The sequence below is a fragment of the Rhinoderma darwinii genome, chromosome 5, assembly GCF_050947455.1.
Source record: "Rhinoderma darwinii isolate aRhiDar2 chromosome 5, aRhiDar2.hap1, whole genome shotgun sequence".
Lineage (NCBI taxonomy): Eukaryota > Metazoa > Chordata > Amphibia > Anura > Rhinodermatidae > Rhinoderma > Rhinoderma darwinii.
The window spans coordinates 268,952,553-268,979,563 of record NC_134691.1 but is presented as its reverse complement, the minus strand read 5'-3'; the positions used below and the strand labels follow the sequence as shown (position 1 = coordinate 268,979,563).

The 27,011-nt window shown below is 44.7% G+C and overlaps 1 protein-coding gene across 1 annotated transcript in view; it reads left to right on the top strand.

The window, feature by feature from the left end:
- The first annotated feature begins 9,562 nt into the window (after positions 1-9,562).
- Positions 9,563-27,011, top strand: part of ATP2C1 (ATPase secretory pathway Ca2+ transporting 1) — a 108,439-nt gene continuing 90,990 nt past the window's right edge. Inside the window, exon 1 of the mRNA XM_075827122.1 lies at positions 9,563-9,793. Within this exon, the coding sequence (XP_075683237.1) occupies positions 9,710-9,793 (84 nt within the window). The 5' untranslated portion in view covers positions 9,563-9,709. The remainder of the gene's footprint in view (positions 9,794-27,011) is intronic.

The following is a 27,011-nucleotide window of genomic DNA, read 5'->3' as shown; positions in this document are numbered from 1 at the left end:
TCAGCCAATCACCGCTGTGCGCTGAAGTGACCAATCAGAGCGCGTGCTAGGTGGGTCGCGCATCAGCTGATGGTTACTGACAAGAGAAGGCGGGCAGAGGAGGGATAGCGGCTACAGACATCCTAGTCATGGCAGGCACGTGGGCCGCTGGATGGGCACTAGTATACTGTGGCAATGATGAGATCACTTTACATTCCAGGATCTGTTGACTTTACACAAGATCTCTTTATTTGCTCGGTTTGGGTGCACCGGTCGGGATCCCCGCCTGTCACATGTAGTGCAACTGGTCATTGTGGGGGACGTGTCTATTTAATTGCGCGCACTTTAGTGATTTGATTTCCCTGCACTGCTGCCACACAGAGACCAAAAAAAAAAACAAGCAACCCCTTATGCCTTGTTCACACAGTGCAGATTTGAATCAGATTTTGCATGCATTTTCTTTCCAAAGCAAAAACCTGTATTTATCCAGAAGAGACACTTTCCGGCCTTCCTTTATATATTTCTTCTGTTTAGGCTCCATTCCTTGTTTTGGCTTAAAAAAATTCATGCAAAATCTGCACTGTATGAACCAGGCCTTAGGCTGAATGCACTCGTTGCGTATTACGTGCGGATTTGCCGCGTGTGTTTTCATGCGGCAAATCCACAGCGTAATACAGTAGATTGTTTCTGCGTGGGAATTGACCTGCGGTGCGTATCTTAAAATCTGCAGCATGTCAATTTATCCTGCGTTTCCGCGAATTGTATCTGACTAGTTTAAAGAAAAAAATGCACCAATATGCAGCATAAAACCGCACCTAGTTCTGCATCAAAATGTTAATACCGGATCAAAAAATGCACCGTTTGGTGCTTTTTAGCTGCGGAATTACGTGCGTACACCTGCGGATTTGGGCATCAAATGACGCAACGTGTGTGTGTAGCCGAAGGCTGGATTTACACGGGATGGAAATATCTGCAGCAAAATCTGCATGCGTTCCACGTGGCTTTTGTGGTGGATTTCACCCCTTCGAAGTGAAAAAGGGTGAAATCCGCAGTGAACATCCAGAACAGAATGAGATTGCCTCAAATGTAAAAATCTGCAGCATGATCTGATTTCCATTTGGATAACATGCAGCAATATTTGGATGCAGATTGCGTGCAATGGATTAACATGTGCAAAATCTGCCGTGTTTACTGCATTTGTTTTATCAAATCTCATCCCCCGCGGCTAATATCTATATTTACACAGAGCAGGAATGGAACCTGGAGAGAAGAAATCTATAAAGGAAGGCCTTCTAGGTCTGCTCTCCTGGATTCAATTCTGGTTTTGGCTAAAAAAAAAAATGCATGCAAAATCTGTAGCAAATCTGCACTGTGTAAACAAAGATTTACAATCCACAGCGTGTCAATTTATGCTGCGGATTCTGACCGGAGATGCGGTAGACCTATACAGGGAGAAAAAAAAAACGTTGTAAAAATTCCAAGCGGTTTTGTGTCGCAGTTTTTACAATGATTTTGCAGCAATTCTGTAGCTTCATAGCGTTTTCTCAGCTATGTGCGCAGCAAAAACGCACTGTTCGCTGCAGATTTCTGTGACTAATTTACCTGCGGAATTCTGAGATTATACAACGGATACCCTTAGGCCTTATTCACACGAACCTCTATTACGTCCGTAATACGCGCGTGAAAATCACGCGTGTCGTACGGACCTATGTTAGTGAATGGGGCCGTTCAGACAGTCCGTGATTTTCATGCAGCGTATATCCGCTGCGTAAAACTCACGGCATGTCCTATACTTGGCCGTTTTTTGCGCATCACGCACCCACTGAAGTCAATGGGTGCGTGGAAATCGCGCACGGCGCACACAAGTGCTACAGTTGTAAAATAAATGAATGAAAACCTAAAAGCACCTTCTGCTTTTATGTTTGTAAACATAAGAACAGTGTCATAAGCATGGCATATGCGTGAAAATCACGCAGCACATACTGATAACACACACAACTAAAACGCGCGCAAAATGCACACGTTCCTGTGAATAAGGCCTTAGGCTGAGTTCCCATGAGTCGGATACGCTGCGTAAAAACTGTGCAGTGCATCCGACTTGGTACCCACAGCACATTCCGTCAGTAAAATGGCACCACATTGTGGTGCGGAATTTCCGCTGCGGTTTGGAGCGCTGAAAAAAAAACCAAAAAGTTCATACTTACCCCCTCCCTCTCTTCTATGCGTAGTCAGGCCATGACGTAGCAAGCCACATGGGCTGAAACGTCCTCCCAGGAGGCCGGGCTGCAGGGAGTTCTGGGTAAGGATGATTTTTTTTTTTTTTTTCTGAGTTGCGATTTTTGCGGCGGAATTGCTGCGATTGCCTTGCAAATGTCGCAACACTTGGCTTCCTGTTGCGGGTTTGGCTTCGCCATTGAAAACTTGCAACAGAAAAGCAACGAAAACGCAGCATAAATTGACATGCTGTGGATTTAAAGTCTGCATCGTCTAGTTGCACAGCCGCCTTTGATAATGATACGACTCTTCGCCATGTGACCCACCCTGCTGTATTCTACGTACAGGCAGGAGCAGTAGTACAGCGAGTACATAGATTACAGCGGGGTCGATCATGTGACGAAGAGTCGTATCATCATCAAAGTAGGCTGTGTAACTAGACTTCCGGTCCCTAGGCAGCGCTATGAAAATCTCAGAATCCGATTAGCAGTGTACTCGCATACTGCAGTGAGTATACTAATCATTTTGGGTCCCCACATAACCCCTTTAAGGATTTAGTTGAAGATTTATATATATATATATATATACAGATAACATACTTACCCAAATACAGGTTGTTATGAGTCAGAGAGCCAGTGCCAGTAATGCCCATTATATGGCCTTTTAACCAACTTATCGGGTACCATAACTGCAAGATTTCTGGGTTCATGGACTAGGTAGAGAGCCATCAGAGGGCAGTGGGCTATCAGAAGTGCCATAGCACAGCGGTTTTATGAGTATAGGCATATACAGTAATTCTTAGTCACCAACGGGGGAAAAAAGTTGAAGAAATAAAAAGTGCTATGGCAACTAGAACTGAATATACTCTGTAATGTATGCAGACCCCGCTGACCTTATTAACGTATAGATCTGTATGGAGTAAGCTCCCCTAGGCGGATACACCACTGACTGCTTATGTGAGGCTGCCATGTTTCCCGCACCATGCTGTATCACGCCATATGCCATAATAAATATTTCTACACACCCAACCTTTGTTGTTTCTTTTTGTTTTTCTTTATTCGGAACACAAAATTTAGAAAGTCACAATGTCAGGTGTAGCTATGTAAGCTGTGTAGAATAACGTATGACCGGAGTGAGCTTAAAGGGAAGGTGTCATGATTTTTTTTTTATTATTATATTGCTTTTAATATGATATTAACATAAATTTTATTTGTGTTTTCATGTTCTACTTTTTTACTGTGTTCTTACTTTTACTTCTCTATGGGGGGTGCCATATTTTTTTTTCATCCCTGTATGTGTCGATTAACGACACATACAGAGATGCTATTCGGCACATACAACCCCATAGAGAATGCGAACGGGAGCCGTTCCATTTTCAGAAGTGTGCACCGTCTGTGTGGGAACGACGCATGCGCCGCTCCCACACAGATCAAAACGAAGCCGCAGAAATCCGCCGCCATTTTCATGTGGACTGGAAGCCGCTGTCGGACAGTAAGATGATGACTTCCAGCCACGGCTTCCGGCCATATGTTCAACGAAGCGAAGGCGCAAGGAAGAGGAGCGTAGACCGGCGGTGGCAGAAGCAGGTAATTTATGTTCGTGTTATACTGTCTACTGAGCCCTATATCTAATCCTCTTAGCACTGTGCAGTTGCTCAGAAAATGTTGGCACACAGTGTAGGAGGTTTGAAGACATAGAAACCCTTCCTTCTCTTGGCACTAGCCAGAAGAAGGGAGGGGGGATTGTGTGAAGACACTAGAGGAGAGGGTGTCCACCCCAAATTTGCAGCATAAATCAATGAGGTTGCTTTACCACAGTGACCATGCTGCAATTTTGGGAACTGCTCCCTCTAGTGGCCAGCACATGGAAATGTTATAAATTAGAATCTAGTTTATAATCTTTCCTGACTTGTGAAAAAATGTAAACAATGTGTAATCACTAAAATACTAATTGTTTAACTAAAAAAAAAAAAAATAAGTTCTAGCGACACATTCCCTTTTAAAAAGGACACAATTGTTGGTGCCAAATGTGCTGGAGTGGTTTACTGTGAATCTCCTCGACTTCAATGTGTAGAGTTTACACTGAGGGATACAAAAGTTAGGAATCCCTTCATGAATCACCTGCTTGTGGTCAATAATCCCTTTTTAATGAACGGGCTCTGTAAAAACTAGAGACTTGTACAGAGCAAAAGACAAGCAACAGCAGTGAACAGCAAACCTCTGATCAGCAGGGTGGCTGTTTTTACAGAAGTTGTCTTGAGAAAACCCCTTCAGGACCCAGCCTGTTTTGGCCTTCAGGACCCAGCCGATTTTTTTCAAATCTGACGAGTTACTTTATGTGGTAATAACGTTGGAATGCTTTTACCTATCCAAGCGATTCTGAGATTGTTTTCTCGTGACATGTCGTACTTTATGTTAGTGAAAAAATTTTGTCGATAATTTTGGTATTTATTTCTGAAAAACACCACAATTTAGCAAAAATTAGCATTTTTCTAAATTTAATCGTATCTGCTTGTAAAACAGATAGTAATACCACACAAAATAGTTACTAGTTAACATTTCCCATATGTCTACTTTATGTTTGCATCGTTTTTTGAACATTCTTTTATTTTTCTAGGATGTTACAAGGCTTAGAACTTTAGCAGCAATTTCTCACATTTTAAAGAAAATCTCAAAAGGCTATTTTTTCAGGGACCAGTTCAGTCTGAGGTGGCTTTGAGGGCCCTATATATTAGAAAATCCCCAGAAGTCGACCCATTTTGAAAACTGCACACCTCAAAGTATTCGAATCAGCATTCAGAAAGTGTTTTAACCCTTTAGGCGTTTCACAGGAATTAAAGCAAAGTAGAGGTGAAATGTACAAATGTAATTTTTTTTGCATAAATTAATTTCTAATACATTTTTTTTTTTGTAACAAAGAAGGTTTTACCAGAGAAACACAACTTAATACTTATTGCCCAGATTCTGCAGTTTTTAGAAATATCCCACATGTGGCCCTAGTGTGCTAATGGACTGAAGCACCGGCCTCCGAAGCAAAGGAGCACCTAGTGGATTTTGGGCCATATTTTAGGCACCTTGTCAGGTTTGAAGAGGTCTTGTGGTGCCAAAACAGTGGAAACAACGCAAAAGTTACCCCATTTTGGAAACTACACCCCTCAAGGAATTTATCTAGGTGTATAGTTAGCATTTTAACCGCACAGGTTTTTCGCTAAATTTATTAGAATTAGGCTGCTCCTCCGAGGCTTCCGTACATGGCAACCCGGAGGTCATTGTCTGACCTCCGATTGCCACGACAAGCATCAGTAGCCCCCACGATCACTTAGTGGGGGCTGCCGATGTGCTTCAAACCACTTAAATGCGGCGACGGCAATCTCGCCGCATTTATGGGGTTATTTGCCGAAATCAGCGGCGATGGTCCGCTGACCGGCAAGGCTGGAGTGTCAGCTGTCAGGGACAGCTGACCTCCCGGTTCCCGGACACTGTCCGTTAGGACAGTGTGCTCCGGGAACTACACCGCAATAGTACGTCTGGATGCAGGAACTAACCCCTCTGCAGGACGTACTATTGCGGAGCAGCGTGGCAAGAGGTTAAGGACCATAACATGCCTCATTTGTTGCTGAGGGAATGGTCATGTCAGCCCCCCCTTTCCCACAAGACCTCTACACAGTAGATGAACCCCTTTTCAAACCAGCCAGTATAGGTTCCCTCCGCCTGCATCCTCTGTTTTGGCACATGGCTTGGTGCTCCCTTTGGCGACTTTCTGACTGCCGTTTTTGCCATAATGGGCACCATCATATCTTGGGCACCTTCTTCTGGCCCTATTAATTTAGCACCAATTGTCTGGTTTTGCCAGGCAGGGGGTGGGACTTTCTCCTTCAAGAGGGAGAGTGCTGGCTCCCATGAAGTGGCGCTCACTTGGCCTTAGGGGGCAGATGCTTTTTTTTGTGGCAGCAACCCCTCCCCCTCTTTCTCCAACAGCAGCTTCAGAACAGACGCCATGCTCTGCGCTTCTTCTGAGGATCTTCTTCCGAGGACCTCGTATGATCTCCATTTTTTCTGCCAGCAATCCTACCTGCAGCCATTTGGCCCCGATATATATATATATTTTTTTTCCAAACCAGTAGCTGTACAATTTCCTAAGCAGTAGTTCTCTGCCCCTACAACCCACTGCATACAGAAATGTAGCTGTCTGTGGCCACCGTATTATCTTTTTCATTGTTTTATTGCCCTCATACCACAAAGGGGTGACATACGATATTCAAAAGGGGTTGTTTAAATTGATGGAATCTCAATTTTAACGTTTGATAATATTATATTAGGAATACAAATAAATTCAGATCTATGAAATGCATCTGTTTATAGATATAGGAAGCAGTACTATAGTATGGCTGAATTCATGAAACCTTTTCACAATGGTTCTGCTTACCGTCACGCAGATTTAGAGTCAGGATGTTTGGGTATATGCACGCTGATTAAGCTCATTTGTCTCACGTGAGTTATGACATATTTAATCTGGACGTAGATATTGTGGTTGGCAGAAAAGGTTGCTCGATAAACTTCACTTACCCAAGAATAATACTTAGGAGTAGACAATAAGACAAAGCACAAAGACATTATTGTAAAGATTAAGTACCATTTTTTTAGGACTTTAAGGGTATGTTCGCATGGCCTATTTTCAGCAGTTTTTCGGCCCGTAAACACCCCCCCCACCTCCCCCCCCCCCAAAAAATGACTAAAAATACGGAGGCTGAATGCCTCCAAACACCTGCCCATTGATTTCAATGGGAAAAACAGCATTTCGTTCCCACGCGCCCCATAAAAAAGAAGTGCATGTCACTTCTTGAGCCATTTTTTGGAGCCGTTTTTCATTGTCGCAATATAAAAACAGTATCAAAAAACGCCTGATGCATAAGTAACGGCTGAAAATCAGAGGCTGTTTGCCCTTGAAAACCGCTCTGTGTTCTACAGCCGTTTTTTGTTAGGCGTGTGAACATACTCAAGAATACATTTGGAGTATTTGTGGGCACCTGTTCTTTTCCTCTCTTTGTAAGGCCTTATTCACACGACCGTAAAAAATAACAGCCATATTACGTGCAGAAAACTTGGTTATAAATGGGCATATTTTCATCTGCATTGAGTTCTGTAAGTATATCTGTAATGCGGCTGCTTGACCCGTATTAAGTACTAAATCTTCGATATCATCAAGAATAAAATCCTCTATTGTTCCCCTACCATATAATACAGATCGCATTGTTTTTCAGATCCATATAAAAATTTTAACCCATCTACTATTATCGGGTCGGTGTGCAGACAGCATTGCACTCGTTGTAGAGTAGGATACTACACGGAGGTAGAAATGGTTGTGTGAATTTAGCCCTTTAGGATAATGTGTTCCTTCTCTTCCTTATAAGAGCAGAATTTTGAAACTGGCACCATACATTTACAATGGCACAGGTTTACAGTAAACACAGTTTTTGTTTTATTTACTTAAATTCAAAGCCGATTCATTTCTTAAAGGGGTTGCCCATTTTCAGAGCACAGCAACTTAGGGAAATTTCATTAGAAAGTGAACAAGTCCTGAAAACAATTTAAAATTATTACGTTCTGGTAGCCACCACTAGAGGGAGCCTAGAAGCTTACTGTATACTGTTTATATGTTGAATTCAATAATGAAACAGGATATATTAGGGAGCTTTCTAAAGATATATTATGAAAATATTCAGTACAGAACGTTGGACCAAGAGGCTCTGTCATCACATTATAAGTGGCCTATCGCCTACATAAGGAGATGGCACTGTAATGTAGGTGACAGCAGTGCTTTTTATTTAGAAAAACAATCTATTTTTACCACGTTATAAGCGATTTTAGCTTTATGGTAATTACTTTCTTAATGCCCAACTGGGCGTGTTTTTACTTTAGACCAAGTGGGTGTTGCACAGAGGAGTGCATGACGCTGACCAATCAGCGTCATGCACTTCTCTCCATTCAATTAGTCAGCACATAGTGACATTGTGTTGTTCGCTATGTGCTGTCTTATACTGACACATTAACGTTACTAAAGTGTTTAGACAGTGAGTTGACATTCCTTCCAGCCAGGACGGGATGTCTATTCACAATCCCGACACTTCGTTATTGTTTCTATGGTAATTACAGCAGAGCAAGTGTAATCTCGCGAGATCACGCTGTAAATGACAGCTTACAGCGAGATTACGCTTTGCTCTGTTGTAAGTACCACAGAAACGTTAACAAAGTGCAGGGATTGTGAATAGACATCCCGTCCTGGCTGGAAGGAATGTCAACTCACTGTCTAAACACTTTAGTAACGTGAATATGTCAGTATAAGACAGCACATAGTGAATAACGCAGTGTCACTATGTGCCGACTAATTGAATGGAGAGAAGTGCATGACGCTGATTGGTCACTGATTGCTCAGCGTCATACACTCCTCTGTGCAACGCCCACTTGGTCTAAAGTAAAAACACGCCCAGTTGGGCATTAAGAAAGTAATTAGCATAAAGCTAAAATTGCAAATAACGTGGTAAATATAGATCGTTTTTCTAAATAAAAAGCACTGCTGTCACCTACATTATAGCGCCCATCTCCTTATGTAGGAGATAGGGCACTTATAATGTGGTGACAGTCTCTTTAAGGCTAGAGCTACAGAGCCACTTGGCAACTTGAAGATGTGATCCTTTGGTCGCTTACATAACATACTGCACTACTTATGTAGTGTATTATACCTGCCTGCCAGAGGCAGGGCCTAATAAGCTCACATCCATGGCAGACATGAGGGTCTTTAGTAGGTCCCCTGCTGCTATTGCAATCCATTGGCAACCGTGATTGCGCCGATGGGCTGACAGAGGGAGGCCCCTTTCTCTGTCAAACGTATTAAATGCCGATTAACCAATTGAATTCCCGTGCTATCATAGCGCAATCCGTGTGACTTAACTCCCCGCTGCGGCCTACGTGTATAGTGCAGAGAGGGAACCGGCTAATAAAGTCCTCTTAGCCACGCCGCTTTCTCTCAATTTCTTTAATTTTGGCACGTACCATGCACGTTTTTTTGGTGTATTTGCTATAGAATTCTGCTGCATTTCATTTAGTAAATCTCCCAGATTCAGACATATTACTAATAATACTTTATTAGAATAAACTCAATCAACCATTGTTGCTCTCAGATATTTAGTTGCAAAAATGCAGTCTCACTTCAGTTTCCGTAGAATTGTCACAGCTGCTTCCTAAAATAATCCAATTATTCAAGCATTAGCTTCAAACTGAGGAGGCGTACCCAAGGATTATTATTATAGCAGAGCTTTCTGAGAACTCAGAACCTGATCATCTTGTTATTTTTCCTGCCAGTTGCAGCAGGGTAACATTAACAGACGTGCACAGGGACAGCAACCGGTAAACATGTGGTCCTAGAGCATAGTATTACATGAGCTGGCAAAACTGGATTAATATATAGGTCAGAAGTGGGCATTCGCTTGATCTCATTACGTAACTGCAATTCAGTAGTAATGCCGGCGTTCTCCTATCTCAGGCAATTCCCTTTCCCATGGAATAAGTTTTCCTTGTCAACAGCAGAGGCACAGGAAGATCAGGTAATGCCTATGAATACAATATAGCAATTCATTTACTGTGCAACCATTTTTTTATATGTCTTATATGAAAAGGAATAGGCCTGTGTTTTTTTTTTTTGTTTTTCATTTAATATCTTATCACTTTTGTATCATAAACATCAAATAGTTTTTCTTTATTTTAAAAGTAGTGTTATGCGTAAGTATTATGCCCTCCATTACAAACAAGGGTAAGTTGACCTGGGCAATTTTAAGTTTTGGTATAAGTTTGAAAAGCTGTTATTGGTACTTCATTGGTGAAAAATTTCTAGGCTAGCCATTTTGGGTTGAATCGGGAATATTGGTACTAGTCCAGCAATCATATTGCAAATTCATTTTATTGGATTTATAGGAGCTGTATCATTAATATTGACGCATTCCACAAAGTTATCGTCTGCATTGTATTGATAATGTGTAGGTAAACTCATCATAAAGTATGACTGATCTTGTTTCGCAGCAGAGAAGTATTATACATTAACCCAATCACTATTGCTCAGTAGCCAAGATGGTTCCTGGAGAGACCTCCACTTATACAACATCTTTTGTTGGATCCCCCCTCCCCAATCAAAGCCTTTCAGTGCTGTTTAGGGAAGACCGGTTTGATCACCAGGTCAACCCTCCAAAACCATCTAAAATCCCTTCACTTGATATTTAACTCTGTGGACAACACTATTTTTTTTCTATTAGGTTTTCCTCAAATCTATCATATGACTTAGCGAGTATGGCCTTTTTCAGATTTTCAGTACGAATTGTACTTTAATGAGCTGTCTTTTGGTTTTTGAACCTTTTGTGTGCATAGGGGATCCCTCACCTTTCTAACATACATGATGACAGAAAGTGCAACAATAAGCAGGCAATTTATGACGATATTCAGTTAAAGTGTAGCTAAACGTTTGACAAACTTCTGACATGTCATAGAGACATGTCAGAAGTTTGGATTGGTGGGGGTTCGAGCACTGAGACCCCTACCAATCACTAGAACGAAGCAGCTGAAGCGCTCGTGTGAGCGCTCAGTCGCTTCGTGTCTGTTCGGCCATTTCCAGAAATAAATGGATCAGAGTACGGACTCAATAGAAAGTCTATGAACCCGTACTCCGATGCATCGGCTTTCCAGAAAAAGCCGAACAGACACGAAGCGGCTGAGCGCTCACACGAGCGCTTCAGCTGCTTCGTTCTAGCGATTGGTGGGGGTATCAGTGCTCGGACCCCCACCAATCCAAACTTCTGACATGTCACTATGACATGTCAGAAGTTTGTCAAAGGTTTAGCTACACTTTAAAGACAATCAGAAGCAATTTAGATAACAATTGGGTGGATATATAATGAATGGAACCAGAATAAAATGTACTGTTAAAAGGAGGAATCATTTCAGGAAGTCAGAAGTTTATATTAGATCCTGATATGCAATTAAGATATTTTACAAACTGGACAAACCAGATCTGAACACACAATGTCCTCAAATGCTCGTTCATCGGCTAATTGTATCATTTTGAATGCCTTAAATATTATCGTTTTGGGCAGCACATCTGCCGACATGATAGAAATGTATGGGGACCAGTGATCATAGTAACGATCCCTCATCCCCATACTAGCTCCTTGTGAAAGGAGCAAATGAGCGCCGATCAATTAGCTGTCTCGTTGATTGGTGCTCGTTTACATGGTCCACGTCAAGCCATGTAAGAGGACCCCCAACTCAAATGTATGTTAGTAGAATTGACAATTTTTCCATAATCTTTTTCCACTTCCTTTGAAATTGTTGAGATAAGATCTGCAAATAGTATTTTTTAAATCAGCCTCTAGTATCAGGACCAAACATGTCCATGTAATAAACTGTCGCAGTGGTTGGTCATACTTTTCCAAAGTACACTGGAGGTTGTCATAGTGAAATTGGAAACTGGCCTAGAAGCACAAGTTAGGGAAACAATCGACGTCAAGTTTGAACTTTTATATTGGGATTGTGTGAAACTTAAAGAGGCTCTGTCACCAGATTTTGCAACCCCTATCTGCTATTGCAGCAGATCGGCGCTGCAATGGAGATTACAGTAACGTTTTTATTTTTATAAACGAGCATTTTTGGCCAAGTTATGACCATTTTTGTAGTTATGCAAATGAGGCTTGCAAAAGTCCAAGTGGGTGTGTTTAAAAGTAAAAGTCCAAGTGGGCGTGTATTAGGTGCGTACATCGGGGCGTTTTTAATACTTTTACTAGCTGGGCGTTCTGATGAGAAGTATCATCCACTTCTCTTCAGAACGCCCAGCTTCTGGCAGTGCAGACACAGCCGTGTTCTCGAGAGATCACGCTGTGACGTCACTCACAGGTCCTGCATCGTGTCAGACGAGCGAGGACATCGGCACCAGAGGCTTCAGTTGATTCTGCAGCAGCATCGGCGTTAGCAGGTAAGTCGATGTAGCTACTTACCTGCAAACGCTGATGCTGCTGCAGAATCAACTGTAGCCTCTGGTGCCGACGCGATGCAGAACCTGTGAGTGACGACACAGCGTGATCTCTCGAGAACACGGCTGTGTCTGCACTGCCAGAAGCTGGGCGTTCTGAAGAGAAGTGGATGATACTTCTCATCAGAACGCCCAGCTAGTAAAAGTAGTAAACACGCCCCGATGTACGCACATAATACACGCCCACTTGGACTTTTACTTTTAAACACACCCACTTGGACTTTTGCAAGCCTCATTTGCATAACTACAAAAATGGTCATAACTTGGCAAAAAATGCTCGTTTTTTAAAAATAAAAACGTTACTGTAATCTACATTGCAGCGCCTATCTGCTGCAATAGCAGATAGGGGTTGCAAAATCTGGTGACAGAGCCTCTTTAAATTGATCTTCAACAGTTCTTCTTATCTGCAGCTGCTTCGTCTATTAATGATAATACAGACCTAGAAAGAGCAAAAAAATCGAATTGTGAAAGAAACGTTGGCACTGTTGAATGTTTAACTCTATTGCAGGCAAGGACTGGCCAAAACTACACTTCACAAAGACATACTTCCCAACTTTAAAGTATTGCAAAAAGGGAAAACTCCTGTGTTTGCGCTAAGCGCGCCACTGCTAATTTTTTTAGTGTTAAGTTACGCCTCTAAGCTTGCACAATTCTTGCCCATACAGTTCAGCCTACAGACAATAATACCCCTACAGTGCCCCCCACAAAATATAATGCCACAATAGTGGCCCCCACTCAGTCTAATGCCCCCATAGTAGCCTCTGCACACAGTATGTGGCCCCCCCACATAGTATAATGCCCCCATAGTGCCTAATAAAAAAAAACAAGTATTCATCTAGTCCTGTTCCCAAAACGAGCAGGGGAGGTCCTCCAGTCTGTGCTGTGTGTGGCTCTGTGCAGAAAGGCGCGATGACATACCTGTGTTGCGCCATGCCACACATGGCTGGTGTTTTATAGTAAATGGGGGAGCAGGGAGCTCACGGCTCCCTGCTCCACCATAAGTTTCAACTGTATCTGCGTCCTGAGGACGTAGATGCAGTTGAAACCGGGACGTCGGTCGTCCATGTCAGCGGGACATCATGCTGGATCTGGAAGGGTTGGGAGGCATTCACAAACCCCAACAGTTTTCACATTGTCCATATACAGTACATCAAAAATCCATTAATTCGGCCTCAATGGGACCTGATAAGTGCTAGATTTTTAGAGATTCTGGATAATTGGACCATCAGAGAAAAGTTTAAAAACTGACATTACCTTGCCTGCAGTGTTATGTTAATATAGTCACACCAGTATCATTGCAGACCTTGTTTCCATTAGAATTTTTAATGTACTTTTGAAGCGGTCCCCAACCTTTATTTGCGGATTTTAGAAAAAAGAATTTGTTGTAGAAAATCTGCAGCATAATACAGTAGCAGCAAAGTGGATGAGATAGAACAAATCTCATCCACACTGCGTAAATAGGGAGTGGAGAAAACGCTCAGAAATTGACATGCGGTGCACAGTTTTATTCCGCAGCGTGTCAATTGTATTTGCGTAAACTCTGCTTATTTGTTGCGGGTTTTCTCCATTGAATTCAATAGGGAGATAAAACACACAACAAATAGCAGTTGTTGCGTTAATTGCGACGGAATCGCAGCTATTCCGCCGCGAAAAACGTTACTCAGAAAAAAGATCATCCCAGGTGGCCAGCCTGCTAGCAGGCCGGCTTAATGCTCAGCGGTTCCCTGTAGTGGACATTCCGGGCAAAAAACTGAACCATAATTTGGTGCGGTTTTTCGCCCAGAATACCCTGCCGTCACCGGGGCGGATACCAGATACTGTGGCCCAATACCAAATGATCCACGGCCCGGTATTGGTCCGCGGCTCGGTGGTTGGGGATCACTGTACTTTTTGGACAAAGGCAAGTGCCTTAATTCAGGCATTTGCAAAGCCACCATGTCTCTACACCCTTCTCCCCCTTCATGGCAACAGTACAGTATGCCTGACTTGAGTGCTTCACCAACGGTCTAGTTCATATAAATCAGCATTCCCTTTTGACGGTATATTTTGTCTTCACTGTCCTAGCCCTGAAGTCCGGGACAGCCATAACATATGTGCAACCTAAACAGCTGCATGGGGTTCTGGCAAGCCAGGGGCCCACTGTTAGTTTTTTTTTTTTAAATAAATAAAAAATGGTGCTCCTTACTGTCTATTTAATCACATGTAATGGAGTACACTCATGCCTATCCATGTCTTACAGTCATTGTTGGACTGGCACGCTGGTGAGGGATTCTCTGGAGAGGCATTAATGAGGTGGTCTATGGCTAGGTCCCTGCTGACCTCAAATTGACAGTTGGAAAACGCTGTTCTACACAGGGGCCTCTTTTGTCAGCGTCATCCCCTGCATGGAGTTAATATGGTCCTGACTTTTATCAGAGAGTGAACACGGAGCAAACGTAAAAACAGTAATCCCAATGAGATATCCATCATTTTTCTCATATGTGCTAGAGTACATACAGTGGCGCAACTACCGCCGTAGCAGCCGTGAGGGGGCCCGTGTCGCCCGCCAGCATGGGCCCCCACCATGGCCGGAGGCTCTGCTAGCAGCCGCTATGGCTGCTACAGCGCGACACCACTGAACACTACGGCAGAGCAGGGAGGTATCTCCCCGCTCTGCCATTAAACAAAATACATGTATCCCCTATCCACAGGATAGGGGATACATGTGTGATCGCCGGCATTGATAGGGAGAACGGGGGACTGAAAGTCCCCTGAATTTCTCCATCACTAACCTCGGACTTCCAGGGTCTGTGTCGGCAGCTCCGTAGAAATGAATGGAGTGCCGGTCGCGCTTGTGCGCATGCGTGACCAGCGCATTTTTATTGAGCTGCGCAGACGCCGGAAGTCAGAGGTTAGTCATGGAGAACTTCGGAGAACTTCTCCCTACCGCTGCCAGCGATCACACATGTATCCCCTATCCTGTGCAGAGGGGATACATGTCTTTTGTAGGACACACTTTAGGTCAGATTTTTTTGGGAGGGGGGACGCTGTATGGCGTTCCCTACAGGATGGGGGCTGTATGGCGTTCCCTACAGGGGGGGCTGTATGGCGTTCTCTACAGGGGGGGCTGTATGGCGTTCTCTACAGGGGGGCTGTATGGCGTTCTCTACAGGGGGGGGCTGTATGGCTTTCTCTACAGGGGGGGCTGTATGGCTTTCTCTACAGGGGGGGCTGTATGGCTTTCTCTACAGGGGGCGGCTGTATGGCTTTCTCTACAGGGGGGGCTGTATGGTGTTCTCTACAGGGGGGGCTGTATGGCTTTCCCTACAGGGGGCGGCTGTATGGCTTTCTCTACAGGGGGGGCTGTATGGTGTTCTCTACAGGGGGGTCTGTATGGCGTTCTCTACAGGGGGGGGCTGTATGGCGTTCTCTACAGGGGGGCTATATGGCGTTATCTACAGGGGGGGATGTAAAAAAGGCACTATCTACAAGGGGGGGGGTTGTGTGACACCCAGGGGAGGGGGGCCCCAGTCAAAAGTTTGCTATGGGGCCCAGTCTTTCCTAGTTACGCCCCTGAGTACATAGTATGACATGCACATATCATTTATACCAGAGCATGTACCCTGCCAATAGAGAGTGGAATTATTTATGTTACATAGTATATTTTTATTAGACCTCATGCACGTGAGTGTATTACGGCTCTTTACAACCTCTAAGTTTCATATCCTAATAGTCCTAATATGGTGCCCATACACATTTCTAGGTTGGTTCTGTTGCATTCTGTATGAATTCAAAGAAAAGAAATGGTGCAATGATCCATTGGACACCGTTCTATGGAGCTATTCTCCCTAACAAGCATTGCTTCTAGGAAGAATAACCCTAATACTGCACCATACAGAGCACCGTGCGCTAGTTGCTACTCTGTGTGCCTACATGCACAGGGCACTCATGAGTAGGATAATGTTGCTATTGCCACAAAATACATATAGATAGACTCAAAGGGGTTAATCCAACATCATGTCAGTGCAATGTGCTACATAGTAATGGATAATTTCTACACCCACACACAGAAAATATAAACCTAAAAAAGTTAGTTTTGTTATATGTATGCAATTCCGAGGTTTGCCAATAGGTGGTAGTATGTTCTTATTCTTGTGGAAGTCTTGTCCCATCATATTGGGAGTACTGTTGTAATACAGAAGCACTTTATTATAAGTGAATGTTAAATATTGCACATTTTCCATTTACTTCTTAGGGCCTGTTCACGTCAGCGTTGCCCTTCCATTGAGGGGTTCTGTCTTAGGTTTCCATCGGGTTAACCCCTCAACGGAAAAGCAAACGGAAACCTTAGCTTCCGTTTGCATCACTATTGATCTCAATGGTGATGGAAACTTTGCTTTCTCAGTCGACTGCGCTATTGATGTAGTCAAAACAAAGGAATCCGTTCACAACGGTAACAAAGGGAAATCATTAGCAAATCATTAGCAAAGTTTCCGTCAAACCTCCGACGGAACCCCTCAACGGAAGGGCAGCGCTGATGTGAACAGGGCCTTATGGAGTACCGGCTGATTAGATACAGTTACTTAGGCAGAGGCGTAGCCAGTGGCGGATCATCATTAGGGTGGTTCGGGTGGCCGCCCAGGGCCCAAGGCTCCCAGGGGGCCCATGGCCGTCCGAACCCACTCATGCCTGGTGGCGTCGGTGCCAGGACTGCACCTGTCATGAGGTGAGCTTCTGTCCTACTTAGCAGCCGTGGTCTGTGCTGAAGCTCCCCCTCCAGCCCCCTTCCCTGCTCTACATATCTCTCCTGCTGCTGCTAGCAGTCGGGACATGGGGGAGGGGAGACTGTCTGCGGGCTCTGTGTCGGGCTATGAGCAGGAGAAACGCTGTGTGAAGGCTCCCACACAACGCCCTTCACAAATATCCTACATAAAAGGTAAGTGCATGTGTGTTTACAATGTGTACTTTATATGTGTATAATGTGCATACTCATGTGTGTTTACAATGTGTACTTTATATGTGTATAATGTGCATATTCATGTGTGTTTACAAGGTGTACTTTATATGTGTATAATGTGCATATTCATGTGTGTTTACAAGGTGTACTTTATATGTGTATAATGTGCATATTCATGTGTGTTTACAAGGTGTACTTTATATGTGTATAATGTGCATATTCATGTGTGTTTACAATGTGTACTTTATATGTGTATAATGTGCATATTCGTGTGTTTACAATGTGTACTTTATATGTGTATAATGTGCATACTCATGTGTGTCTGTGATGTGTATGTATGTATATAGTGTGTGTGTGTGTATGTGTGTATATATATATATATAATATATATATTTCTGCAGCAATTCCGCAGAAACCAGCAGAAATTCCGCTGCAGAAAAAAAGCACCATTTCCTGCGTTTTTGCTGCAGAAAATGGTGCGTATTTTGCGGCGTTTTTCTCAATGTTGGGGGATGGTGACGTCTCCTCTGAAAAAACACATCAATTCTGTCCACTTTCCGCAGCAGGAATTGACATGCTGCAGTACGAGAAATACGCACCGCAGGACAAAATGTCTGGTCGGAAATTTTACGCAGCGTCTGGATGAGATTTGGTAAATCTCACTCACTTTGCCACTACTGTATTCTGCGTATTTTCCGGGCGGAAAATACGCAGCAATTCCATTAAGTGTGGACAAGCCCTAATACAGTAGCAGCAGAGTAGATTAGATGTGAACAATTCTTATCACACGCTGCGTAAATGATAAGTGGGGAAAAAAAGCTCAGAAATTGACCTGCGGTGCGGTTTTTTATTCCGTAGCATGTCAATTGTATTTGCGTAATAGCTGCTCATTTGTTTCGGGTTTTCCCCATTTAATTCAATGGGGAAGTAAAACCCACAACAGATAGCAGATGTTATGTAAAAACGCAATTTAGAAAAAATAAAAATCTTATACTTGCCCAGAATTCTATTTCTTTGTCCGGGCCGGCCTCCTGGGATGATGTTTCACCCCATGTGACCGCTGCAGCCAATCACAGACTGCAGCAGTCATATTGGATAAAATGACATCCCAGGGCTGCACTGTAGCGACGCTGTGTAGCACTATATACATGGGGGGGGGAGTGCTGTGTGGCACTATATACAAGGGGGGAGCGCTGTGTGGCACTATATACAAGGGGGGAGTGCTGCGTGGCTCTATAGGGGGCTGTGTGACGCTATCTACAGGGGGGGTGTGTGTGGCACTATCTACAGGTGTGTGTGTGTGTGGCGCTATCTACAGGGGGTGTGTGTGTGGCGCTGTCTACATGGGGGTTGGCGCTATCTACAGGGGGGCACTGTGTATGTGGTGCTTTACTTTACAGTGTCTGACACTTATATTCAGGGGCGCAGTGCATGGTGATATTATATTTAAGGGCTGCAGAAATGGGTCATGGCCAGGAGAAGTCGTCATGAGCTCTGGACCGGATGGAGTAAAAAAAGAGGAAAAAAAACTACTAGCATCTGAGGCATAGTCACCTGTGAGTCACTGGATTTGTAGAGAATCTGTCCCCTCTCCTGACATGTTTATTATAGGAAATCCTTGTATTCCACATAAAGTCTTTGTGCAGTCCAGGACTGATAGAAAAATTGGTGTTACCATTCCCCTTGTCAGGAGGATGTGTCCCTGCACAGTGTGATACTGTCAGAATGTAGGGACACAGCCCTGTGAAAGGGGGATCGTAACACCCATTTGTTAATGCTTGTGCAAAAAGGTAGTGTTAGCAATAGTTACGGCACGGCAGGGTGGCGGTGGAGAAGGGGGGCCCAAGTTTGGGTAACAACCCAGGGCCCATGGCCTTCTTAATCCGCCACTGGGCGTAGCTAAAGGTTAGGCCCTGGTGCAAAAGTTCATTACCCCCTGACCTTTCCACCAATGACAACCAAAATCTCTTCCTGTAAACAACTATGAATATATCACAAGAGCAAGGATCATGCACATGGGCATATTAAACATAAATTATGCAGCAATATACTGTACATAATAAAATAATGACGCTATATAATGTACACAAATAATACCACCATATACTAAACACAAATCTAAAAGTATAGTTTTAACCCTTTCCCGCTGCAGCGATTTTGGATTTTCACTCTAGTTTTTTCCTTCCCACCATCCAAAAGCCATAACTTTTTTCTATTTTTCCATCAATTTTGCCGTATGAGGGCTTGTTTTTTGCGTGACGAGTTGTAGATTTTCACGGCACCATTTATTGTACCATCTAATGTAGTGGGAAACTGGGAAAAAGTATTTGTGGGTTGGAATACGAAAAAAAACTGCGGTTTTATTTTTAAGGCGTTTACCATGTGGTAAAAACGGCATGTTAACTTTATTCTGCGGGTCAATAAGATTATGGTGATACCAAATTAATATAGTTGCAGCATTACAGGGGGCCACTCCCCCATTTTATGTAATTTAAATGCTGCAGTCGCTATTGACCGCAGCATTTAATGGGTTAAACGAGCGGGATCGCAGTAGAGCGGGAACCCGTTCGTTACGCTGAAATGTCGGCTATAACACGCACACACACACACACACCTGACATGTTGAGCCCGTGCCACCACCCGCGAGCCCGCTCCATACTCCCCCCACCCGACGTTCGCCGTATATATACGGTGGATGTCGGGAAGGGGTTAAACAACACCACTATACCAGGAGTAAATATTAGCACTGCACAGTAATTAACCCCTTCCCGCACCTTGACGTATCTGCACGTCAAGGTGAGTAGTAACTTCGCGCACCTTGACGTGCAATTACGTCAGTACTTTGACAGTTAACCGCAGTGGCGGTTAACTGTGCAGGGTGTCTGCCCTGCATTCCCTGTTGCCGATCAGCGGCCCATCGCCGCTGATTTGGGCAGTTAACCCCTTCGATGCGGCGGTCGATTGCGATCGCCGAATTTAAGGAGTTTAGCGCAGATCAGCAGCCCCCACGTGAAATCACAGGAGCTGGCGATGGTACCCATGGCAACCAGACGCCACACAATGGCTTCCGGGCTGCCATGTACAGAAGCCTATGAAGACTAGCCGGAGGCTGGACCTCATAGGCTTCTTGTCAGAGTGACTGTCACATCACAATGACAGTTAGAATAAATTACACTACATAGGTAGTGTAATGTATTCTAGCAGTGATCAGAGCTGCATGTCTAAATGTTCCCTAGTGGGACAAGTAAAAAAAAATTTTTTTTTTATAAAAGTTTAAAAATAAAAGTTATAAGTTACATAAACCCAAAAATTATTTTTTTCCTATAAGTAGTCTTATGATAGGAAAAAAAATGAACATGTTAAAAAAGTACACATATTTAGTATCACCGCGTTCGTAACGACCCTAACTATAAAACTATGTACCCCAAAATAGTACCAATAAAAACTACAACCCGTCCCGGAAAAAACAAGCCCTTACACAAGAAAGTGATTTTATTGCGTAAACGCTGCAAAACATAAAAAAAAAACAACTATATATATATATATATATATATATATATATATATATATATATATATATATAGCAAAAGAGAAGGCAGCAGCACTCACACAGAAATCAATGACCAGGTGCCCAGCAAAACATCCTCGGACGGAATGTAAGGTATAGCAAAAGAAAATTTGCAGCACTCCAATATGAAAAAAATAGTGGTTTATTCACTCCAGATACAACAGCAACGTTTCAATCCTACAATAGGATCTTTATCAAGGATCTTTTTCATATTGGAGTGCTGCACATTTTCTTTTGATATATATATATATATATATATATATATATATATATATATATGGTATCGCGGTGATCGTATCGACCCGCAGAATAAAGTAAAATTTTAACTTATAGCCCAGGGTGAACGCCGTAAAAAAAAAAGATTAAAAAAACATTGTCAGAATTGAATGTGTTTGGTCACCTTGCTTGTCAAAAAATGGAATAAAAAGTGATAAAAAAAAAATCGCATGTACCCCAAAATGGTACCAATGAAAACTACAGATTATCCCGCAACAAATAAGCCCTCATACAGCTCTGTTGGAGAAAAAATAAAAAAGTTCCGGCTCTCAGAATATGGCGATGCAAAATGTGCAGAGTGTCCAAAAGCGGATAAGATCGGGCACCATTTATCAGTGCGACACCGGGCACAGATCTGTGGATAATTATTTATTTACCCCATTATTATACCCTCTTATTATGCCCTGATGTACTCCGTACAGATTACATATGCCACATTATAAACTGGCGTTTTGCTGGTATTTCAAACAGAACAACCACCAAGCAAAATCTGCGCTCCAAAAGCCAAATGGTGCTCTCTCCCTTATGAGCCTTACAGCGTGCACAAACAGCAGTCTACGTCCACAGATCTGGCATCGCCATACCCGAGAGAACTCAATTCATATTTTATGAGGTATTTGTCTTCAGTGGCACAAACTGGGCACAACATATTGTGCACTCAAATGCAGGAGCGTAACTAGGAAAGACTGGGCACCATAGCAAACTTTTGACTGGGGCCCCCCCTCCCCTGGGTGTCACACAACCCCCCCCCCCCCCTTGTAGATAGTGCCTTTTTGACAGCCCCCCCCTGTAGATAACGCCATACAGCCCCCTGTAGATAACGCCATACAGCCCCCACTGTAGAGAACGCCATACAGCCCCCCCTGCAGATAGCGCCATACAGCCCCCTTTGTAGATAACGCAATACAGACCCCCTGTAGATAGTGCGATACAGCCCCCTCTGTAGATAGCGCCATACAGCCCCCTTTGTAGATAACGCCATACATCCCCCTGTAGATAACGCCATACATCCCCCTGTAGATAACGCCATACATCCCCCTGTAGATAACGCCATACATCCCCCTGTAGATAACGCCATACATCCCCCTGTAGATAACTGTTAGGGATCTGCCAGGTACTACGTCTAGGTATACTCCTGGGATTAATCAATCCACACCTGAGGCCAGACCTGTTCGACTGACACCATCTCCCACCAACCAGGGTGGCAGGCTCAGGAGTGGGAGAGCCTATCGCGGCCTGGTCAGTCTTAGTTAGCTCCGCCCCCTGTCCTTTATTACCTGCTGTGTTCTCCTCCTCAGTGCTTGTAATTCTTTTGGATTCCTGGCCCCACTGCTGCTTGCTCCAGCCTGCTCCTGCCGTGCTTCTGCCTTGCTGCTGTTCTGCTTATCCCGCTTTGCTTTGCCTCCGGCTTGCTTCCTCCTCCGTGCTCACTTGGGTATACTCCACTTCATCCTGGTCCTGACAACTCATTCACCGCTCCGTTTCCTCGGCGTTCCGTGGGCTACTGCCCCTTCCCTTGCGTGTTCCCTGTTTGTTCTCCCGTGCACTTAGACAGCGTAGGGACCGCCGCCCAGTTGTACCCCGTCGCCTAGTGCGGGTCGTTGCAAGTAGGCAGGGACAGGGCGGTGGGTAGATTAGGGCTCACTTTCCCTTCCTCCTTCCTGCCATTACATAATTACAAGCCCCTTACCTAGTCTACCATTTCCCCTACGCTGACGCTATCATGGACCCCCTTGAGACCCTGACCCAGCAGATGCAGGGCCTCTCCCTACAGGTCCAGGCCCTGGCCCAGAGGGTCAACCAGGGTGACGCTGCCGTAGTAGTTCCCCTCACCTCACCTCTAGAACCCGACCTCAAGTTACCTGACCGGTTCTCAGGGGACCGTAAGACGTTTCTCTCCTTCCGGGAGAGTTGCAGACTGTATTTCCGCCTTAAACCCCACTCCTTAGGTTCCGAGAACCAGCGGGTGGGTATCATCATATCCCGACTCCAGGAAGGGCCCCAAGAGTGGGCCTTCTCCTTGGCTCCTGACGCCCCTGAACTTTCCTCTGTTGATCGCTTTTTCTCTGCCCTCGGACTCATTTACGACGAGACTGACAGGACTGCTTTAGCCGAGAGTCAGCTGGTGACCTTACGTCAGGGTAGGAGACCGGTTGAGGAGTACTGTTCTGATTTTAGAAAGTGGTGCGTAGCTTCTCGGTGGAACGATCCGGCCCTAAGGTGCCAGTTTAGGTTAGGATTATCTGACGCCCTGAAGGATCTGCTGGTTAGCTACCCCTCTTCTGACTCCCTTGACCAGGTTATGGCCCTAGCAGTACGACTTGACCGACGTCTCAGGGAACGTCAGCTTGAACGCTTCAATGTGCTCCCCTCTGACTTTTCTGCGATCCACCCGAGGTCCCGTCTCCTCGCCCCTCCACGGAGGACTCGGAGGTACCTATGCAACTCGGGGCCTCCATGTCCCCTCGACAACGTAGGGAGTTTCGCAGAATGAATGGTCTCTGCTTCTACTGTGGGGACGACAAGCATCTTCTGAACACCTGTCCCAGGCGCAAGAATAAAAAGCCGGAAAACTTCCGCGCCTAAGTGATCATCGGGGAGGTCACTTGGGCGCACAGGTATTTCCCGTTAATGTGAAACGCAATAAAATTTTGCTTCCCTTTCAGGTCTCGTTTGCTGGCCGGTCTGCCACTGGCAGTGCCTTCGTGCATTCTGGCTCATCTGCTAATATCATGTCTGTGGAATTTGCTATGTCTCTAAAAATGCCTTTTATTGATTTACCTTATCCTATCCCTGTAGTAGGTATCGACTCAACTCCCCTTGCTAATGGTTATTTTACTCAGCATACTCCTGTTTTTGAACTCCTGGTTGGCTCCATGCATTTGGAGCAGTGCTCTGTACTGGTGATGCAGGGATTATCGTCTGATCTGGTATTAGGTCTTCCCTGGTTGCAGTTGCATAATCCCACGTTTGATTGGAATACTGGGGATCTCACCAAATGGGGTAGTGAATGTCTTATGTCATGTCTTTCTGTTAACTCTATTTCTCCCCGGGAGGAAGTAAACACGCTTCCTGAGTTTGTTCAGGACTTCGCCGATGTGTTTTCTAAGGAGGCCTCCGAGGTGTTGCCCCCCCATAGAGATTACGATTGCGCCATCGATTTGGTGCCTGGTGCCAAGCTTCCTAAGGGTAGGATATTTAATCTTTCATGTCCTGAACGTGAAGCTATGAGGGTGTATATCCAAGAATGCCTGGCCAAGGGTTTCATTCGCCCCTCGACTTCTCCTGTAGGTGCTGGCTTCTTCTTTGTGGGGAAGAAGGATGGTGGTCTTAGGCCGTGCATTGATTATCGTAACCTGAATAAGGTCACCGTAAGGAACCAGTACCCACTTCCTTTGATTCCGGATCTTTTTAATCAGGTTCAGGGAGCCCAATGGTTTTCTAAGTTCGATCTACGGGGGGCATATAACCTTATCCGCATCAAAGAGGGGAATGAGTGGAAAACTGCGTTCAACACACCCGAGGGTCATTTCGAATACCTGGTCATGCCCTTTGGGTTGTGTAATGCCCCTGCTGTCTTCCAGAATTTTATTAATGAAATCCTGAGAGATTACCTGGGTAATTTTCTTGTTGTGTACCTTGATGACATACTGGTGTTTTCCAAGGACTGGTCCTCCCACGTGGAGCATGTCAGGAAGGTGCTCCAGGTCCTTTGGGACAATAATCTGTTTGCTAAGACTGAAAAATGTGTCTTTGGGGTACAGGAGATACCATTTTTAGGGCAAATCCTCACTCCTCATGAGTTCCGCATGGACCCTGCCAAGGTTCAGGCTGTGGCGGAATGGGTCCAACCTGCCTCCCTTAAGGCGTTACAGTGTTTTTTAGGGTTCGCCAACTATTACAGGAGATTTATTGCCAACTTCTCGGTCGTCGCTAAGCCTCTTACGGACCTTACTCGCAAGGGTGCTGATGTCCTCCATTGGCCCCCTGAGGCCGTCCAGGCCTTTGAGACCCTCAAGAAGTGCTTTATCTCGGCCCCCGTGCTGATTCAGCCCAACCAAGAGGAGCCATTTATTGTGGAGGTTGACGCATCCGAGGTGGGAGTGGGGGCCGTCTTATCCCAGGGTACCAGCTCCCTCACCCATCTCCGCCCCTGTGCTTACTTCTCTAGGAAGTTTTCGCCCGCGGAGAGTAACTATGATATTGGCAACCGCGAACTTCTAGCCATTAAATGGGCTTTTGAAGAGTGGCGGCACTTCCTGGAGGGGGCCAGACACCAGGTAACGGTCCTTACGGATCACAAGAATCTGGTTTTCCTAGAATCGGCCCGGAGGCTTAATCCTAGACAAGCTCGGTGGGCACTATTCTTTACCAGATTTAATTTCTTGGTTACCTATAGGGCTGGGTCCAAGAATATTAAGGCTGATGCCCTGTCACGTAGTTTCATGGCCAATCCTCCTTCCGAGAAGGATCCTGCTTGTATTTTACCCCCTGGTATAATCGTTTCTGCCACGGATTCTGATTTAGCTTCTGATATCGCGGCTGATAAGGGTGCAGCTCCCGGGAACGTCCCTGGGGACAAACTGTTTGTTCCCCTGCAATACCGGCTAAGGGTACTCAGGGAAAACCATGACTCCGCTCTATCTGGTCATCCTGGCATCTTGGGCACCAAACACCTCATTACCAGAAACTATTGGTGGCCTGGGTTGCCTAAAGACGTTAGGGCTTACGTCGCCGCTTGTGAGGTTTGCGCTAGGTCCAAAACCCCTAGGTCCCGACCTGCGGGCCTACTACGTTCCTTGCCCATTCCCCAGAGACCTTGGACCCATATCTCCATGGATTTTATCACCGATTTGCCTCCATCTCAGGGCAAGTCGGTGGTGTGGGTGGTAGTAGACCGCTTCAGCAAGATGAAGAAATTTCTGCAACAAAATATGCCACATGTGAATCCACCCTAACCCTCAATGACATTTGGAATTAGATAATCATCTAGCCCATTTTTAATGCTGCCATTACTGCCTCTTGGGGTAGGGCATTCCATACTTGACTTCTCTTACTGTAAAGAACCCTTTCCTATATTGATGTCTGAAATGTCTTTTTTTGCACAAGGAATGAATGTCCCCTGGTCCTTTCTACAGTACTTGGAATGTATAAATCATGTGCCAGTTATTTGCAATGACCACACATAAGATCACCTCTATAGCTTATTTTTTTCTAGCCTCTCATTGTAAGAGAGAAGTTAATAATATAGTTGCCCACCTTTAAATTCTCAATGATTTTCACATTCGGGTGCTGTCCAAGTGTAGAACAGACACCCCCGGATTGAACACTGACACATTATAGTTAATGGGTCAATTCAGATGGCAGTTTTTTTCATGGACCCTCAATCTGTGATGACAAAATTGTGCCATGCTCTATCTTTGTCCGTTTTTTAACTAGGACGCCACGTGAAAGCAGGAAATAGAGCCAGAGCAGTGTGGTCCTGAATATAAGACGTGGCCAGAAGCCAAACACATGCACGAGATATCTCACTATGCACTCTATGCTTAAAGGGAAGGTGTCAAGATTTATTTATTTTTATTATTATATTGCTTTTAATAAAATCTAAACAAATTTTATTTATTAGCGTTGTCACGTTCTAATTTTTACTGTGTTGAAACTTTTACTTCTCTATGGGGCTGCCATTTGTTTTTCATCTCTGTATGTGTCGATTAACGACACATACGGAGATGGAATACGGCACATACAACCACATAGAGAATGCGAACGGGAGCCGTTCCATTCTCAGAAGCGTACGCCGTCTCTGTGGGAACGGCGCAAGCATCGCTCCCACACAGACCAAAACGAAGCTCGTTCGCAGAGCGAAATCCGGCGCCATTTTCATGTGGACCGGAAGCCGCTGCCGGACAGTAAGATGACAACTTCCGGCCGCGGCTTCCGGCCATATGTTCAGGCGCAAGGAATAGGAGC